General features: G+C 39.5%; 1 protein-coding gene across 2 annotated transcripts in view; it reads left to right on the top strand.

Annotated features, from left to right (window-relative positions):
• Positions 1 to 20,496, top strand: part of RP1 (RP1 axonemal microtubule associated) — a 627,806-nt gene that overhangs the window by 325,337 nt on the left and 281,973 nt on the right. For both annotated transcript variants that reach the window (XM_033933654.1, XM_033933653.1), the window contains exons 23-25: positions 16,108 to 16,166; positions 16,735 to 16,779; positions 19,319 to 19,482. In XM_033933654.1, the coding sequence (XP_033789545.1) occupies positions 16,108 to 16,166; positions 16,735 to 16,779; positions 19,319 to 19,482 (268 nt within the window). The remainder of the gene's footprint in view (positions 1 to 16,107; positions 16,167 to 16,734; positions 16,780 to 19,318; positions 19,483 to 20,496) is intronic.

The following is a 20,496-nucleotide window of genomic DNA, read 5'->3' as shown; positions in this document are numbered from 1 at the left end:
AACAACAATATTAGCAATTCACTTCCTAGCGATGCAACAGGAAATGAGCTGAAATTAAAAACTATACAAAAAATGAAATTGTTGAGGAATAGTAGCTGGAAAGCAATGACCACAAAACACCTGCAGTCTAAGCAACAAAAATCAGGATCTGCAAGCCATGATGTTAGAGGCAGGCTTGGATATTGTTGCTATCACTGAGACATGGTTCAGTGAGTCCCATGGAAGGGATGCCAACATACTGGACTATAATCTCTTCAGGAAGGACAGAGATGGTAGAAAAGGTAGAGGAGTAGCTCTCCATGTAAAGACAGATATCCAAGCGACTGAAATGCAGGGCACCTCAAGAAAGGAGACCCACTCTTCAGGAGACTCAGAGACTGCCCTCAGCCCACCCATTGCTCCGCCCCAGCCCACCCATCATTCTGCTCCACCCTGCCTATCTCTCTGCTGGGCTCCACCTCTGGCACAGACGATTGGCGGCCAAAGGCCAAAGGAGTTGCCTCCCCTTGCCAAGGGAGCAGGAAAGGCTTTCATAAAAGATCATTTATCCTGCTGCTTCAGGATTAGCTGCAGCAGGAAATGACTTTATATGAAGGTCTTTCTTGCTGGTATGACACGGGAAGGCAACTCAGCAGGAGAGGCTTATTGGTGAGAAGACCCACAAAAGTGAGTGACTCATAGTACACATAAGGCTAAATTCTATATATGGTGCCCAAAAAAGTGGCACTGAAAAAGCGCTATTCTATAAACCACGCTTAAAGTTAGGCATAGTTATAGAATAATATTTATGCCTGGGAAATGCCTGCACTACGGAGACCCTAATTCTGTAACTGCATGTGTAATCCCAATTTACCCATTTCTGTGCCCCCTTTTTTAACCCACATGTAAAATTTAGGCATGGATCCTGTGCCTTAATTTACATATTGTAACCTGTACTGTGGTCCGTCCGGGACTCTACAGCACCCCCAGTGGTTACAAGAAATAATAGCACTCGCGTGTGACCCGGCCTGGAGTCACCCTGCAGGCCTGAACTGACACCAATAAATACACAAAATCAAAAATTCTTCCAAATAGGTTGAAATGAAAAATGCTTCACTTTTATTCTTGGTAAAGCATAAAAGTCAGGTATTGTCTGCCAAAACAAAGCAGGTAAGTAGCAAACAAAACTTCCATAAGTTCAAATTCAAAAGAAAATGCAACAAACAGTTCCAAAGAATAAAGTTCCAACTGCTTTCTTCATATTTTCTTTTCAGCTTATCCTTCCCTGAGGTTAGGCTCACCTCAGAGCTCAATGCAACCTGCTCCCAAACAGGTTGTACAGTTTAGTAACAAAATAGAGTTCAGGGCACTGGATTCACTGTAAACAGTGCTCAATGTAAAGCCTCTGGCAGCCATGCATTATACTGCCAGGTAAAGGAGAGTGCCTCAGGTTTGCTTTAATTTAGCTATTACATAGCCTACAAAATTCCCTCCCAGGTAACTGCAAATCTCTCCCTAATTGACACTTCCAGCTTCATGAAAGCAAAAGAAAACCACCAAGAAAAAAAATTTAACTCCAGCAAACAGAGTTCAAATCACACTCACTGTTTTAGGATTAGCACTTGCAGCTGGTGGAAAAACCAACCTCCATGGCTTCCTCACAAGGACTCATTTCCTCAGGCAGGTTGTCAAGTTCCATCGGGAGTTCAAGCTCAGATACTGATGTCTCCAGCCTCCTGCACCTCCATGGGTGTGGCTAGTTCGCTCCTGTTTGGCCCAAGGAGATTCTCAGGGAGGAAAGGTCTCAACCTTCTCCCTAGCCTGCCTGCCTGCTTGTAATCTACTGCTGGCTTTTGTGTATTAGGGATACGCCCTAACCTGGCTGATTCAACAGTCCTCAAGGTAGCTCTAGAGCTCCTCTTGTGGTGACCTGAATACTGCTGGTCTAGTGGGTTTTTGTGAATTTCAGGTTCCCCCTGGTGGTCAGCCTGAGAATCAGCCAAATCCATACTGGAACAGCCTTTAAACACTCCCTTCCGGGTTTTACTATGTGTCTTAGCAGGAACTTTCGCTGGAACCAGGGCAGGCACGATGCCTGTCTGGTTACAATACATAACCCTTAATTGATTCTAATTAACATTAATAATTGCTTATTAAAATGCCAATTATCAGTACTAATTAGCTTGTTATTCAGTTCAATTGTGTGCAGAATTTGGATACGTGTTCAAAATTGTGTATGCAAATTTTTACCATGTTTTTGTAGAATTATGGGATAGGCAGCTATCATTAACAGGACACCTCCAATTACGTGGCTGAATAACAAGGGTAGTAACCCTATTCCAGAAGGGTGTTTATGCACTAGTAATCCATACAGAATACAGTAGACGAAATGTAGACTCAAACATGTATGACCAGTCTATGGCTCGTATAAATGCTAATGCCTAAATGTAACAGTTACATATTCAACTAACAGTGTTCTGTACGATGCCTGCATAAACGCTGGTGCTGTCTATGGTCCTCATCTGTGAATGCTCCGCTAACAGCAACGTGCTATGCCTTTTTGAGCACATAATTACAGAATAGCAATTAAATACGATGCTGCCATTTGCACGGATAAGTGCACATTTACCCAGATGGATGGCAATATTCTATAAGAGGGAAATTCTAAATTTAGGCGCTGGTAGGCATCCTACCATTACCTAAGTTATTTGGGAAATGCCATTTGAAATGGCAAACAACACCAAATTTAAAGTGCCTACCGGTGCCTAAATAAAAGGTGCTGGAATCACACCTCCAGAGGCACCTACCAGCACCTAACGGAAGTGGCATTAGGCGCCATAGGCGCGATCCACGGCAAAGATAGGCACCAGAAATGTAGGCCTTGTAAACTCTGGCCTACATTTCTGGCGCCTGTCTTTCTTGGAGGCGAGATTCTCTAAACAGCACAGTCATTTGATTGACACATGATAGGTGGCAGACACTGATATTGGTGCCATTTAGATAAACCAGGCCAAAATGTATATGCACAATCGGTGTGTACGGTATACTTGTGCAACTTGTTATAGAATGAGTGAAATATAGTATAAGTACACTGTAGAGATGTGCATTAAGAGCTAGGACTCATTAGTGCTGTCTTCTTACAGCACCTTTTAATACTGCTATATACAGTGGTTTCTCAATCTGACAAGCTTTTATAGACATATATGTCTTTCACACTTCCTTCACACCATTCGTACCACATAAAAGCATATCTGACCGATGCGATTGCTAATTTTCCTGGAGTCATACTTTATATCCATGTATTGAGACAAAACTTCCCAAATGAGCATATGTGTGATTTTCCATCCCCAGGATTGAGTTCTCTTGGGTAGATACAGTAGAGAATGAGTCTGTGGGTGTAAAGTATTGAGAGAAGTATGACATAAACATTATGTCCCTTATGCTCGATTCCTAGGTGATAATGGAAAACCACTCATTCTCTGTTAATGTCATTTTTTTTACACCCTTCTGGCTCATAAATGGGCACAGTTGCTGAGCACACCTTCATTTTTTTTCTGGAAAAACTCATATTTGCTCTGGAATTCATATGTCAAAAATTCTGAAACTGACTCCTGTCAAAAGGGGACGTACGCAGAAGCCACCACAAACCTAACCGCACAATTATTGAAAGCAGAGAGGGGTTGAGCAGTGAGACAGTTCACAGAGAAGACATGGCCGCACGGTGTAATAAAAGAACAATGTCAATTAACTCATTTAAGTATTCGGTGCAATAGAGAGAGCTTATGATGTGTACAGTATGGTCCAGGGCATTGCGGAGAGGATTTCATACCCATTTTTGAGGTTTTAACTTCCAGTTTTGTCTTCTTATGCAACCAAAAGGAAACACCTGTAAGTTTCAAAAACAGATGGAAAGTAGCAAACCTAGTCGCATGTCTGAACAAAATAGAAAATAAAATAGTGGAATATTCAACAAAATTTGGTGCCCATTGACTACATTTGTACAAATATAATACTGTATTTTGTCTTACTTTTTTCTTGGTTTATTTATCTTTACACATCCAGGGAGGGTGGGGGGTTGGGGGGTTGGGAGGAAATATTAATAATGATATTTTAGGTAACTTGGTTTCATATTATATTATTTACTTGGTTCTTATGTTATTACTATATGCAAAATAATGTAATTATTGAATGATAGTTCTGTTATCTATATAGATATTAGTGTTATGACTGAATGCAATAATATACTGTTCTTTTATTTATATAACACTGTTCTTGTTTAAAAATCAATAAAGAATTAATAAAAAAAGGAAAATAAAATCACACATTGGTGCCTATTTTTCTTACTAAAATGAGCCTTGTGAGGCTCATTGCAGGTGCAAAAGGTGCAAAAGTGCTGGCACTTTTGTTTTCCTTTGGACATGTGCACAATGAAGCCATACTTACTGCTAAACTATTGTGTGCATGCTTACAACATGCCCCCCCATTAGCCGCAAGCTTTCTGTGCATAAAATTTAACATTCTACAGGGTGCAATAATACGCTTGCCACAGCTGGTTAGTGTATCACACCTTACTCCTGATTGCAAAGATAGGCAGTTCAGCCGCCTGTCTTTGCTGAGGAATCCTTTGCCATCAGCTGATCGTGGCATGGGAATCCCCGATCAGCTGAGCTGGCAGGACTCTCTGAATTCCTATGAATGTCAAAGCATTTAACATTCAGGGCCTCAGTAGAAATTTCTACCCAGCTTAGTAAAAGAGGGTCTAATTAGTTAAATTATCTAAATGATCTAATATCTGGTCTGTCATTTCCCACAATTTTTGTATAATAGCCACTCTTTTAACTAATTAATAAATGGTTTTAAGTATGTAATGTATTACGACAAGTAAGCTTATTTTCTAATCTCTAATCTCTTTGAATTTCACTGTATATCTTTCTTTCCTTTATGTTTTATTAATTTTATTGTAAACCGTGTCGAGCTCTATCCCTTATAAGAATATAAGAATAGCCTTACTGGGTCAGACCAATGGTCCATCAAGTCCATTTCCGTTCTCACGGTGGCCAATCCAGGTCACTTGTATCTGGCCAAAACCCAAGGTGTAGCAACATTCCATGCTACCAATACAACGCAAGCAGTGGCTTCCCCCATGTCTTGCTCAATAACAGACTATGGACTTTTCCTCAAGGAACTTCTTAAAACCAGCTACACTATCCACTCTTACCAACCACATCCTCTGGCAACGCGTTCCAGAGCTTAATTATTCTCTGAGTGAAAACAAATTTCCTCCAATTGGTTTCAAAAGTATTTCCCTGTAACTTCATCGAGTGTCCCCCTTAGTCTTTGTAATTTTTGATGGAGCAAAAAATCGATCCACTTGTACCTGTTCTACTCTACTCAAGATTTTGTAGACTTCAATCATATCTCCCCTCAACCGTCTCTTTATTAAGCTGAAGAGCCCTAACCATTTTAGTCTTTCCTCATACAAGAGGCATTCCATCCCCTTTATCATCTTGGTCGCTCTTCTTTGAACCTTTTCTAGCACCACTATATCTTTCTTGAGATAAGGAGACCAGAATTGAACGTAATACTCCAGATGAGGCGGCACCATGGAGCGATACAGGGGTATTATAACATTCTTAGTCTTGTTAGCTATCCCTTTTTTAATAATTCCTAGCATCCTATTTGCTTTTCTGGCGACCTCTGTACATTAGGTGGAAGGTTTCATCGCATTGTCTACAATGATACCCAGATCCTTTTCTTGGGCACTTATCCCCAAGGTGGACCTTAGCATTCGATAACTGTGATTCAGGTTATTCTTCCCAATGTGCATCATTTTGCATTTGTCCACATTATATTTCATCTGCCATTTGGACGCCCAGTCTTTCAATTTCATAAGGTCCGCCTGCAATTCTTCACAATCCGAATGCATTTTAACAATTTAGAACAGGTTAGTGTCATCTGTAAATGTAATCACCTCACTCGTTGTTCCAATTTCCAGATCATTTATAAATAAGTTAAATAGCACCGGTCCCAGTACAGACCCCTACGGCACTCCACTATTTACTCTCCTCCATTGAGAATCATGACCATTTAACCCTACACTCTGTTTTCTATCCGATAACCAATTCCTAATCCACAACTGAACTTTGCCACCTATCCCATGATGCTAATTTTCTCAGGAGCCTCTCGTGAGGAACTATATCAAAAGCTTTCTGAAAATCTAGATACACTATATCAACTGGCTCCCCTTTATCCACATGTTTATTCACACCTTCAAAGAAGCCAAGCAAATTGGTGAGGCAAGATCTCTCTCGGCTGAATCCATGCTGACTCCGTCTCATTAAATCATGTTTGTCTACATGTTCCACAGTTTTATTTTTTATAATCATTTCTACCATTTTGCGCGGCACCTAATTAGGCTTACCAGTCTGTAATTTCCCAGATCTCCCCTGGAACCCTTTTTAAAAAATCAGCATAACATTGGCCACCCTCCAATCTTCAGGTACTACAAACAATTTTAACGACAGGTTACATATCACTAGCAGCAGGTCAGCAATTTCATGTTTGAATTCTTTTAGCACCCTGGGATGTATACCATCCGGTCCTGGTGATTTATCATTTTTTTACTTGTCAATTTGGCGCAGTACATCTTTCAGATTCACTATATTTCTTTCAGTTCCTCCACATCATCACCCTTGAAAATCATTTCCAGTTCAGGTAGATCTCTTAGATCTTCTTCCGTAAAGACCAAAGCAAAGCAAAGGTTTAGTGCTACTAGTGGTTGTTTGTGATTGGGTAGTAACTGAATGAATGGCTAAGGTAGCGTGATGGGTGATTGCATGAATGTATATTATATTTATGAATTAATTTGGTTATTATATATCTCATTGGAAATAGGCAGCGAAAATTGCACTCCTTGTGATATTATCAAGGTAGTAGTTGGGATTAGGTTAAGTTAATCTTTTCAATATACTATAAGTTAAACATAAGGCTTTCATTCTTGTAGGATGTATGATAGATAGTAGTTGCATTCAGAATAAATCTGGCTTTGGATTCTGATATGTATATTGTATATTGTACCCTCATCTCATCTGCCCCATCTTACTCATCCTTCAGGAAATCTCTCAAATCTTTCCTCTACGACAAATTTCTTGAACCCCCCTCATCACCAAACAATCAAATACTTCCATCCTGTAATTGATACTGGTTGCCTTCTTGACACTCATCACCCTGCATTGGTTTTGAACACTGCTTTATTCTTTATAAGCCTCTCGCACTGCCTCTCCACTATATTATCTCTGCTGTATATGTACAGTCTCCTGCATGTTAAATCTACATTGTTCTTCGCTGTATAAACACCTTTTACTAAATTATGTACAGTCCTCATTGTATCTTCGCTATAAATGTACAATCTCTTACACTGTAAACCGCTCTGAACTGTTTGTGGTACTGCGGTATATAAAATAAAGTTATTATTATTATTATTATTTGAGATAGTGGGGTTATTTATTCTCATAAGTACTGTTCAATATCTATGCTTAATGCGATGGTATATCACTTTTACTTTTATGTATGCATTAACTTCTCAGTTTATTTAATTCATCTATGACATCAATCGAGGTTTCATTTTACCATATTTATAAAGTGACTTAACACATGTTATATAGGTTTATTAATTAATTAATTAATTAAATAGTATTTTGAATGTGATACTATTTAAATGTCAAAAATGGTTGGGTAAGGAGGGGCCATTTGATTTTTCTTGTTAATCTGCATTGATATATTCAGTACTAATAACATAATTGAAAATAGGTTATAGTAGAATATAATTGAAATCATAATTATCTAGTATTAATTATTATCTGGGGAAGATTAATTTCAGGGAAGTTATTAAGGGGCCTAGGGAGGATGGTAATTGATGCTCTGGATGTGCGTACCCAAGTTATTGAGATGCTTAAAGGATTGGGTTTGGGGAGGCAGTGGGGGGCTTATAATTTAAGATCCTGGAAGTGTCTGAATATACTATATATATGGTGGTTCAAAGGGAAGTTAAGGGTTTATCTAGTAGTATGTTTTAATTATTTGGGATGGCTTTAAAATTATATTCATTGAATATTAATGAACTATTAAAAGGAAAAAATTCTCAATTTTTTAAAATAACAGGAGGCTGATGTTTGTTTTTTACAAGAAACACACTTATCACACATTGAAGCTTTCAAGTTAGTTGAAAGATGGGTTAAGTATTGTTTTTGTGCTCCTGCGGTGGCGAAAAAGGCTGGCATGGTTATCCTGGTCAATAAAAGATGTTCTGCTGTATTTGGTAATGTCCAAGCTGATCCTTTGGGCAGATGGCTTCATGTAGATATGACTTCAGGAAAAGATGCCCTGACATTATTTAATATTTACGCTCCTAATTCAAATCAGGCCGAGTTCTTTAAAAAATACTCCAGCAAATAATTCTGTCACTGGCTACATCTAATTTAATTGTAGCCGGAGATTTCAATGCTGTCATGGATCCATTATTGGATTAAACAACCTAGTAAGCAGATGAAATCACTAGGTCTAGACAATCTTGTGCAAGCCTGTGGATTGAAGGATATATGGTGGATTCTTACATAGTAACATAGTAGATGACAGCAGATAACGACCCAAATAGTCCATCCAGTCTTCCCAACCTGATTCAATTTAAATTTTTTTTCTTAGCTATTTCTGGGCAAGAATCCAAAGCTCTACCTGGTACTGTGCTTGGGTTCCAACTGCTCATGAATTTTCTTTCTGCTCACATGTTCATAAATCATTTTCAAGAATTGATTACATTTTTGTTTCAGATCATTTAATTCAACAGGTTATAAAAGCCAGCATAGACCCGATCCTTTTGACAGATCATGCTGGAATTTGGATAGAGTTTCAGTTTACTGAAAAAGATTTTAATAGACCTGCGTGGAGATGCAATTCAAACTTTCTCGAGGAAATTCAAATAAAAATAAATGAGTATTTTCAGCTCAACACCTCAAGGAAATCTCTTTAGAAACTATATGGGATGCTTTCAAAGCTACAATGAAAGGGCAAATAATTTCATAATCAGCGCACATTTTATGATTTGGAACAAATTATTTTGACTCTTGAGACACAATTGGCCTCAAAATGGGAACAAAATACTTTGCAGGCCCTGTTGAAAGCTAAATATAGATATAACGAGATTTCCTCACAATTGGCTAGGAAAGATTTGTTTTCTCAGCAAGCTCTGTATTATGGAAACTCGAATAAAGTGGGAAGATTATTGGCTAACTATCTCAAAGCCAAAAAAAAGAAAAGTAAAGATTGTGGCTATTAAAGACGAGAAAGGTAAAGCTCATTCTCAAATTGGAAATATTTTAAAGCAATTTTTGAATTATTACAAAGCTTTATATTCAAGAAAAGAAAATCTTGTAGCGCCTATATCACTTAAGGAACTCCAGGCAGCATTGAAATCCCTTAGAGTTGGATCTGTTCCGGGTAGTGATGGATTCACTGTGGAGTTTTTCAAGTCATTTCAAATTACACTTTTACCTCATCTTCTAAATTTATATCAATCACAACTATCTAAAGGTTGTATTTCAGGTACTATGGCAGAATCTTTAACTATTGTTTTGCCAAAGCCAAATAAAGATCCCATGTTGGTTTAAACTACAGGCCTATTTCTTTAATTAATGTAGATTGTCACACACCCGGTACAGGCTGGTCAGAATGGCTACCGGGACGTGCGCAAGACATTCAATCCAGACGTGCCTTTCCCAAGTGAAAAGCCCTGCTGGTGTTCCAATATCAGCTAATATCAAAAGATAACAAGTTAGCTGTGATTTCAACAAAAAGAGAAGTGCTTTATTTCACAATAGTGCTGGAAACAACACTGTAGCCACTGTTCAAAATTCAAATTCAAAAATAACAAGTTCAAAACAAAACACAGCTCAGAAGAAATGGCGCCTAAGTCAGCCAAGGTCTGAGCAACCTTCTCTTCAGGGTATATCCCTAATAGTCTTAACTGATTTTTAGTCACAGATAAGGAAAACCATAATTGGTAATTGTAAGTCAATTTGCTTCTTCCAGCCCACTGTGTTAGCCTGGAATTGGACAGGCTTTCCCCTGCCAGTTCAGGTAAGCTGGCGGGGGTGGGGAGTTGCTGAATCCACTTTACAAAAACTTGCCAGAAAAATGGCCCCACAATCCCAACCCAGGATCTTTTGTGGATTCAGACCCCACAACTCCCATTAACCTCAAACAGTAGCAAAACTTTCCTTATCTCAAGAAAAGGAAACAAATCCAAAAACACAGTTCACAGTCCTTCAACAATATAGGAGAGTTCTTCTGGAGTGAGCTTTGGAAATGCTCACCCACACACACACAGCCAGCATAAGTCCCAAAGCACAATGCAGAAAAAAACACAAGGAGAAACTTAGCTTTCCTCCATGGGAATTTCCTCAGGCTCCCAGGTAAGGTCCATAGGTTCCTCAGTCTGTAGACCATCAAGCAGACTTGGCAGAGATGGCTCATCCAGGTCTCTCATCTCAACTTCATTTTCAGCCTGGAACCTAGAAGCACCTGGCCACGAGTCTCCTTCCAGAGCTGGATCCAGACTGACTTTACTCAGCCTGCTCTGCTCTATTTGTCCAACCTTCAGAGAGCCACGCCCTACTCTGTATGGGGGTTGGGCAGCCTGGTTCTGAGCTTTCTGCTGTTTTTCTATTAGCCTAAGCAGATGGGGGCTGGGCTGGATAGGAGCTTGTCTCCTATGGGAAGTTTTAACAGGAGCAACTCTAGGTTTAGAGAACCTTATGTTCTCCTCTGGTTTCCCCTCCTCCCAGGACTTCTGCATTTGGGCGCCCTTACCAATGACTGAGCTTTGGGAACTGTTTGTAGGAGGGCTGCTGTACTGGTCTGCTCTCCTAACAGTCAGGGGTTTTTGTTCCTTCTCTGGTACAAACCTAACTCTGGTGCCGGGTTTGTGACAAGATGGAAAACTCCTGGCTAAGTTATTGGCTCTAAGATTAGCCAAAGCTCTCCCTTATATGATCGGAATGCACCAAACGGGTTTTGTTGCTCAAAGACATTCTTCAAATAATACTAGATTGGCATTTCATATGCTAAGTTTATAAAAAAAAATGAATGATCCAACTTTTTCTGTCTCTTTGGACGAAGAGAAGGCCTTTGATCGTGTAGAATGGACTTTCATGCATCAAGTAATGGATTGGTTTGGTATAGGATCTGGATTTATTCAAATGATTCAAACCTTGGGCTCCTTTTACTAAGGTGCGTTAGGGCATTAACACATGGACTAGCGCATACTACATTGCCACGCGCGCTAGACACTAACGGCAGCATTGAGCTGGCGTTAGTTCTAGATGTATAGCATGCAGTGTAGCAAGTGGTAATATTCTGCATGCGCTAAAAACGCTAGCGCACCTTAGTAAAAGGAACCACTTGAATAGTTCCACTTCTGCCAGATTATATATTAATAATACTTTCTCAGAACATTTTTGTCTGGAGAGGGGAGTTAGACAAGGATGTCTCTTATCTCCTTTGCTTTTTGATATTGTTCTGTATGGCAGGCAAAGGAGATACAGGGGATTCCTTATGCAGGTCAGGAATATAAGATCTCTGCTTATGCAGATGATATTTTGCTTCATTTGAAGAATCCTGAATCTACCATCCCACATTTACTGGAATTGATAGAACGATTTGGAAAATTTTCTGGATATAAAATAAATTGGAGCAAATCGGAGGTTCTTCCGTTAAATGTGCATTGTGTAAAAGGATTATTTGATTCATTCCCTTTCCTTTGGAAGGAAAAGGGTATAAAATATTTAGGTATTATGATTCAGAAAATATTGGAAGACACAATGACAGTAAATGAAAAATCTTTATTGCTGAAAGTCAAAGAAATGTGTGAGTATTGGAACCTTCTACATCTTTCTTGGTGGGGGAGAGTCCAAACCGTAAAAATGATGATTTTGCCTGTAGTTTGTTACCAAATGAGTATGTTGCCGGTTTTTTGTTTTGGTTTTTTTGAAGGGTCCTTTTATAAAAAATTTAATGTCATTCTTGCAAAATTTGTTTGGCTAAGTAAAACTGCTAGAATTGCTTTAGCATCTTTACAAAAACCAATTGTGGTGGGAGGGGTAAATTTCCCAAATTTCTATAGATACCCATCATCCTTCCTGAAGTCCTGGAGCATCTTCCGGACTGGCTTAGTTTAGAATGGCAACTCCTGTCACCATTGCGATTGTGTCATGTTTTAAGTATCAAGTTACCTCGGCTTTATAAGAACAATAAAATTTTATTCTCCACATGGCATACATTGAAATTTATTAATAAGCTAATACCCATTCCGATTCATCAGTCCTTATGGTTGAACTCCAAGATTCAAATTGGCGAGTCTAAGATCCTCTGGAGGCATTGGCTGCAGGCAGGTATACGTAAATTAGATGATGTGTTATCAAATGGGAAAATGCTTGATTTTTCACAGCTGCAACAATCATTCGGCCGAGTTCTACGATTGCGGAGAAGTTGCGGTATACAAACCTAAGGTTTAGTTTAGTTTAGTTTATATCAAAGTCTCAAGCTTATTAATGGTTGCAGTTAAAGCAGGCTATTCAGAAGGAGTTCCCTGAGCGGCGAAATTTAAAATCTCAGTATAGCTTGCCGTACTATGCTTCCAGACAGATTTGCTAGGGCATCAGGCAGCCAAGTGGTATAAATTGATATCTGAATTTTCGAACAAGAAACCTAAAACTAGTCTAAGAGACATTTGGAGCATTGAGACTAAGCAGCAGATTTCTGCTACTCAATGGCCACGGTTTTGGACTTGGAGGATGAGATGTACAGCGTCAGCATCTATGAGTCAGACTTGGGGTTTTTTTTTGTTATATAGAATATTCTGGACCCCTGTTCGTCTGCAAAAGTTAGATAGTTCTAAGTCTAATAGATGCTGGCACTGTCATCTTGATATAAGGACACTGGATCATCTACTGTTCTATTGTACCTTGATACTGAAATTTTGGAAATCTATATGGGGTCAAATCACTATGATATCGGAAGTTCCATTGTTATTGTCATATGATGTAGTGTTGTTTGGAACATTATTAATGCCCAAGAGTTCAATCAATACAAATAAGAATAGATTGATTCTCATTATGACAGGAGTTGTTATGCAGATAATCACGAAAAACTGGAAAAATTGGGACAGGTTAAATTACAACTTTTGGTAGGAAATCCTATGTCAAATTTATAAGTTTGAACGTATGAATTCAATACAATTGGGACACTATAATAAATTCAAGGAGGTTTGGGATCCATTAACCAAATTTTGTAAGAATTGATTATTAATATTTCCCTTTGATTTCTGAATGAGTGTTATACACATCCAGGAAGGGTGAGTGGGAGGGTGCGGGAGAGTGTGGGAGGGGAGTGTTATGTACTTATTATATCATTTGATTGTAATTAGTGCTGTTTTATTGTATTAATTGTTTGTTAACTTGTTGCACTTTTTGTTGGCTTTTAAAAATGAAAAACAATTTATTAAAAAAAAAAGACTGAAGCAAAGAATTCATTCAGTCTTTCTGCTATGGTCTTATCCTCCCTGAGCACCCCTTTTGCTCCTTGATCATCCAATGGTCCCATAGATTCCCTCACAGGTTTTCTGCAAGTTTCTCTTCATATTCTTTCTTAGCTGTCTTTATCAATGCTTTGCATCTAACTTGCCAGTGCTTGTGTTTCTTCTTATTTTCTTCATTCGGATCCTTTTTCCATTCTTTAAAGGATTTTTTTTTCTCTAATAGCCTCTTTCACTTCACCTTTTAACCATGCTGGCTCTTGTTTCCTCTTCTTTCCACCTTTGCTGATACATGGAATATACAGTATCTGTTCTGGGTTTCCACGATGGTATTTTTAAATAACATCCACACCTGGTTTAAAGTCCTAACCTTTGCAACTGATCCTTTTAGCTTCTTTTTAACCATTTTCCTCATTTTATCGTAGTTGCTCTTTCAAAAATTAAATGCCCCTTCAGTAGATTTCTTTAGCTCAAATTTGATCACGTTATGATCACTGTTTCCCAGCAGACCCAACGCAGTTAACTCCTGTACTATGTCTTGCATTCCACTAAGGACTAAGTCCAAAATAGCACCCCATTTTGTTGGTTCCCAGACCAGTTGATCCAAGATGCAGTCATTTATGACATCTAGGAATTTTACCTCCCTAGCAATCCCCAATGTAACATTTAACCAGTCAATGTTGGGGTAATTGAAATCACTCCTACTAACAACTATGTTCCATATGGAAACACAGGGAACCTCAAAGACACCCCCTCCCCACACACACACACACACACACGGGCTCACACATACACAACCCGAGCACTCAAAATCAGAAAAAATCCAAAGAAAAATGGAGAAAAAGCCTCAGTTCAACTTCATTTGGCAAGTCACCAACAACTTCAAAAAATCCCAAAGCAGAAAAAGACAGAGAAACTTAGTTGCAAAAATGGTCTGAGTAGTTACAGAGCACTTCACTCAGTACTCCACCCTCCAGACACCGCAGCCAGTATTTCCAACCTTTGAGTGTTCTCTAGAAAGTGGATTTTTTTCTCCCAAATGAAGCAGAACTGAGGCTTTTTCTCCATTTTTCTTTGGAAACACAGGGGACCTAAAAGACACTGCAAGGCCGCACACCTCCCCCACACACACACGGGCTCACACATACACAACCCAAGCACTCATAATTGAAAAAAACAAACCTATAAAAGCACTATCACTAATTTAACATATTAACAGTACATGAGATGATGAATAAACAGATTCTAGTAAACAAACATTTAAAAAAATTATATAAAATTGCAAGACGTTCACCTTGATGATCCAGTCTGGGAGCATAAAATACTTCTGTGGTGGTATCCATTTGATGTTAATATATTCTTTATTCTTCTGTTCTTTTTGTAAATGACTTAGAACTAAAGTATTGGGATTTAGTGGGACATAAGAGAATAGATTGGATTGAATTGGGTTGGAGTGTCATAGAATATTAGATCAGTGTCTCACAAACTTAGCAAAACCACAGCACACTAAATCTGGTGGCTGCGGCTTGAGGCATCCAGAGGTGCGCAGATGTCGAGGTCCTGTAGGCAGTCAGCCGGCGCTGGCACTCTCCTCCTCCCCGGCGTCTCGCGGCACACCTGGAATCTCTAGCCGCAGCACACAGTTTGTGATACACTGTTTTCTTTAGCGTGTCTTGGATGACTGACATCGGTAGAGTTGGATTTCAAATATATTTTCATGTCAAGCTCTATCCTTTACCATCAGAATCAATATCACAGTACCTCAGATGCAGGCGTACTTTGTGCACCAAAATACAGTATTGTGTTGGGTTTGAATCTTTTGACCTGGACATTTAATAAACAGCATTACATTAACCTATTGGCTCTGCTTGTTTGCTGGAGAGTCCATTGTCCCATCCCACTCCTTTTTTTTTGTGGTATTTGGACTATTCCTGTGTATACCTTCCTGCAAATATATGCTATGTAAGTTAAGCAGTATTTGCAGAATAGCACTTAGGTGTCTGCTGGTGCTTACATGCATATAAGTACATACATGCAAAAGCGCTAGTATTATAAACGTCCGTGCAACGTGTCATTTTAGTCTCTTAAAATATAGGTAGTTAATAATTCTAATTGATCAATAATGTGCACAATTTTCATAACACAGCTTAGTAAATAGGCCCCCTATATAAGGTAATATAAGAGTGTGGTGATTCGCACTTTAACCCATCACTGAAGCACTGTATTCTGGTTGGTTACAATATATTTCATTAAGCTTTATTGACTACAGTTACAAGATCAAAGCTTATCAAAAGTTTGCTTTCATCATTACTAAGAATTTTATTATGGCGTTCACATTTTATCTGCAGGCATTTCCTCTACTTATATCAAAGGAACATTAATAAACCTTTGACTATTTCATTGATTTTTGGGGGGCTGAAAGTTGATCATTGAATTTATGGGTTACAGATGTACAATATAAATCTGTGTTCACTCTCTGTCCTTTCTTATAGTGCTGTGATAGGATTAGAGCTTGATTTTATTGTTCTATTCCTCATCTTTAGGTGGCTTCCTTTTATGTCTCAAGGCATAATGTGCTCTGAAACTGAGCTTAATCTCCAAGGTAAGGATTACTGTTTATCTCAGTGCACAATAAATGAAATGTGAAAGTCGCAGTGATTTCTTGTCATTTGCGGGTGGAAAAATATACCTTATATTTCACTTATTAACTGATCTAATACAATGCTTGTTTTTCTGTCAGGCACCTTCCTCTTGCTTCTTTGTCCTTCTAGCTGAAATAGAAATTGCATATATGGGAGCTATGGCACCATGTCCCATAACTCACAATGACTTGAGTTTCCATTTTAACTTGGCCTCGTGTCACAAACGATAGCTCCCCCCCCCCACCTAAAAAAAATAATCCCCACACATATTCAGACTCCAAAATGCATACACCCTAGCTAGCTACTAAATTTAACCATCAAGTTATGTCTCTAACTCCCTCCTCAGACCAGGGGTTATGAAATCTATGTCCATAATATCCCACGCATAGATCTCCTGTAGAACTAGGCATAGCGCTGCAGCTGCAGAGTTGAGCTGGGCATAATGCCTCTGTGTTATATTTTAATTATTAAGCTGTGCTCATACAAGGCTATTAATAGCTGCTTTTTGTCTCTTTTTTATTGTTGCAGAAATGCAATCAAATTCTCCATCAAAAATAGAAGAGGATGTTCATGGTAAAACACTGCTGTACTGAATGTTTCCATCATTTTAAATAGACCTTTGGTATTTGCTAATTAACACTGGTGCTTACGAATGTGCACACCTTTTTTATTATTTCAAATGAGAGAAAATAACAGTTCTTTCTCTCTCTCATATACAGCTCTATACATATGGTGAGTGATATTTAGATTGAGGCGATAAGCAGCTTGTATGTCAAGATAACAGCAGTAAACAGCCCATTCAAGTAGCTTGGATAAAAATGGAGGGGGGAGAGGGAGATGGGATGATAGTTGGAGGGGCAGCTAGGGTACAGTGAGGGATTTTTGAGGAATGGTGTAACTGCAGCATGTTTGAAGGTGTCTGCCACAGTCGCAGTGAAGGTTGAGGATATGGCAAATAGAGGGGATAACAGTGTGAGAGATAGTGATGAGTAGACTGGTGGGGATAAGAATCAGAGAAACAGGTAGTGAATAAGGAGGAAAAGAGAAAATGTACAGTGGACTCCTCAGTAATTTCAGAGAAGGAAGAGAAGGTAGCAGAGGTCGATGAAGGGTTGGCAGAGTGGACTGGAGGAGGGAAAGTTGGAGGTGACTTGGTTGAGAGCTCAAAATTAATTTGGGGAGGAAGCAAAGGAAGAGTCAGAGGTAAGGGCACTTTGAATAGAGAGTTAAGTGTGACAAAGAGACAGGGAGGGTTGAATCCTAGACAATTAGTCAAGGGGGTGTAATAGTTTTGTTTTGCAAATGAAAGGGCAGATTGGAAGGAGGACAGCAGGAATTTGAAGTGCATGAAGTTGGCATGAGTGCGGGAGTTCAGCCAGTGACATTCCGCAGATCGGGCATAGGAACGTAAGTAGCAAATCTTAGAATCTTAGAGGTCAGTCAGGACTGGAGTTTGACATACCTTACATAATGTAAAATGGGAAGAGCAAGGGTATCAAGAGCAGAGGAGAAAATAGTATTATAGGAAGATACTGTCTCACTGACAAACTTACATAGCATAGTGTTTGAGAGGATTTGGAAGACAGTGATGGAGAAAGTTCGATAGCCCATAAAGGCCGGAGAGCATTGGTGAAAATTGATCATGTGGGGGGGGGGAAGGAAGGAGGATGAGTTGTGAAGGTTATGAGATGATGGTCAGAGAGGAGAAGAATTGAGGTGGCAAAGTTGGCAATTGAGCACTCTAGGTGCCAAAATATGAAAATGCTGTTATAAAATTGTCCTCTATGAACAGGGGTACCATGTCATTTTCATTAAGAACATAAGAATTGCTACTGCTGGGTCAGACCAGTGGTCCATTGTGCCCAGCAGTCCACTCATGTGGTGGCCCTTAGATCAAAGACACATGCCCTAACTCAGATTAGCCTTACCTAATTTTGTCTTGAATCCCTGCAGGGTGTTTTCCCCTATAACAGCCTCCAGAAGAGTGTTCCAGTTTTCTACCACTCTCTGGGTGAAGAAGAACTTCCTTGCGTTTGTACGGAATCTATCCCCTTTTAGCTTTAGAAAGTGCCCTCTTGTTCTCTCTACCTTGGAGAGGATGAACAACCTGTCTTTATCTACTAAGTCTATTCCCTTCATTATCTTGAATGTTTCGAAATACAGATCCTAACTCTGCCTGTTAAGACTTCTGTGCTCTAATTAAGTTGTCTCACCAAGAGAGTATCAGGGGAACTTCATTATCTCTGTCCTTTGTAGCAAGCCAGAGCCAACGTCTACCCTCCATGGGAATTGGGAATTGTCTTCATTCCAATGGAAGATTAGATCCCTCAAAAGGATATAATGTCTATCAAAAACTTTTGGCCTGGTGTTCAAAGGTTTTATGATCCTAACTTTGAGAGTTATGGCCTCTTTGAAAATTCATTAGGTCTGAGTGCTTAAATTTTTTCTCAAAATTTCACAAAATTCAAATTTAGGAGCATAAAAAGTGGATGGTAACAGGGACGGATGTAAGGTGGGGAATGCAAGTTAGGAGCTCAGCACTGATTTTCAGTATACTTTTGCCTGGGGAAAGGGTGGGCAATTTCTAGACAGTGCTGGTAAAGCAATTTGATTTTCATCCATGGATAGAGTTACCAGATTTTCCGTCTGGAAAATCCAGACCCCCTAGACCCGCCCCCAGGTCCACCCAGTCCCACCCTCCCCACCCCATCACGCCCTGGTTTTGCCCTGTCATGTCCCCAATCCCGCTCGTATCTGCGCATGTGCGGATGCCCTCCTGCCCAAAGGAAAGCTTTTCAAAACACAGACAAAGTGCCGGGCTTTGAAATGCTGTCCAGACCCCCGGACATGTCCTCAAAAGGAGGACATGTCTGGGAAAAAACGGACGTCTGGTAACCCTGTCCATGGAACTTTGGCTTCAGCAGTAAATAGCTATTTGCCTGTATGTTTCCTGACACCAAAATGAGTGAATAGCACCCCCCCAAAAAAAAAATAAAAAAAAATTATTGGTTCTGGTGTTGCATAAAAACATTTAAGCTCTCTTCATTATAATTAAAGCATTGGATGTGCTCCAGGGCTACCAGATCTGTGTTTGATATTCTCATTTCTACAGCAGGTGACTGGAAAATTATTGTTGTGACTGGAAATGTGCAAAATGCAGGTACAGAGGCAACAGTGTATCTCTACGCTTTTGGAGAAAAAGGGTCTTCTGGACCTATTATTTTAGGATCTGGAAAATATCACCTGTTTAAGCCCAACAGTGAAGATTCATTTAAGGTATGAGTTTAAGACAACTGTCTAAAATATCCCCAAAGCAAACCTGTAACATAAATATATACCAATAATTCTTACAGCTTCAAATATCAGGCTTTTACTGCCCTATACCTGCCCCTCTGTGCTAGAACTGCAGACTTCCTAAACAGTTTAATTGCTGTTGAGGTCAACAAACATGGCGGAGAACACACATGGTGCAAAGAAGATATTTTGTCTGGGGCAGGAAAGATCTCTTTGGCTATTGGTATATCACGTCTCACCCCTCTCAAATTTCAGCATGAGTAAAGGTTGATAAAGGATGCCATCTCCTATTTGTAATCTACTCTCAAATCCCATACTCCATGCCAGTCACTTCCCGTAGTTAGAGCATGGTTAGAGGATCTGGCACAGAATGTGGGGGTGTACTAAATTCCTTAGAGCAGGGTTTTTCAACCCAGTCCTCAGGCCATATCAGATCCTGTCAGGTTTTCAGGATATTGACAATACATATTTATGAATAGATTGGCATGCACTTCCTCCTTGGTATGCAAATCTGTCTCATGCATATTTATTATGGATATCCAGAAATCCTGATGGGACTGGGTATGCTCCAAGGACTGGGTTGAGAAGGCCTGCTCTAGAGATTCCAGGCATTATACTAATAACTGGCTGCAGATTCTGCAAGAAATTTTTATGAGCAGGTATGGGATCTTTAAGAGGAGCAATCTGCATTTCTGATGGTTGGGGTCGTGGAACATTTGGCTGCCCTTATCAACAGTTTTATAGTTGCCAGGGAAGAAAATAGCGTATAGTTGTAAGTGCACTGAAGGTCCTCATCCTCATTTTGAATTAATTTGAAAGTGTGCAATCCCTGAAGATCATCCTGGGAAAGCTATCTTCTGTTTGAATGTCTGAGCAGCTTCTATTCGATATCTGGATTTGACAATGAAATTTAACCCTCTTGTCAGCTTAAGTTGTGTTTGCTGGTGAACATAAAATCAGACAGGTGACCGCTCTAATCTTCCCCCTCTCCCAGTA

Source organism: Geotrypetes seraphini, chromosome 2, assembly GCF_902459505.1.
Source record: "Geotrypetes seraphini chromosome 2, aGeoSer1.1, whole genome shotgun sequence".
Taxonomy (NCBI): domain Eukaryota; kingdom Metazoa; phylum Chordata; class Amphibia; order Gymnophiona; family Dermophiidae; genus Geotrypetes; species Geotrypetes seraphini.
The sequence above is the reverse complement of the archived record's forward strand: the minus strand, read 5'-3'. Positions and strand labels throughout refer to the sequence as shown.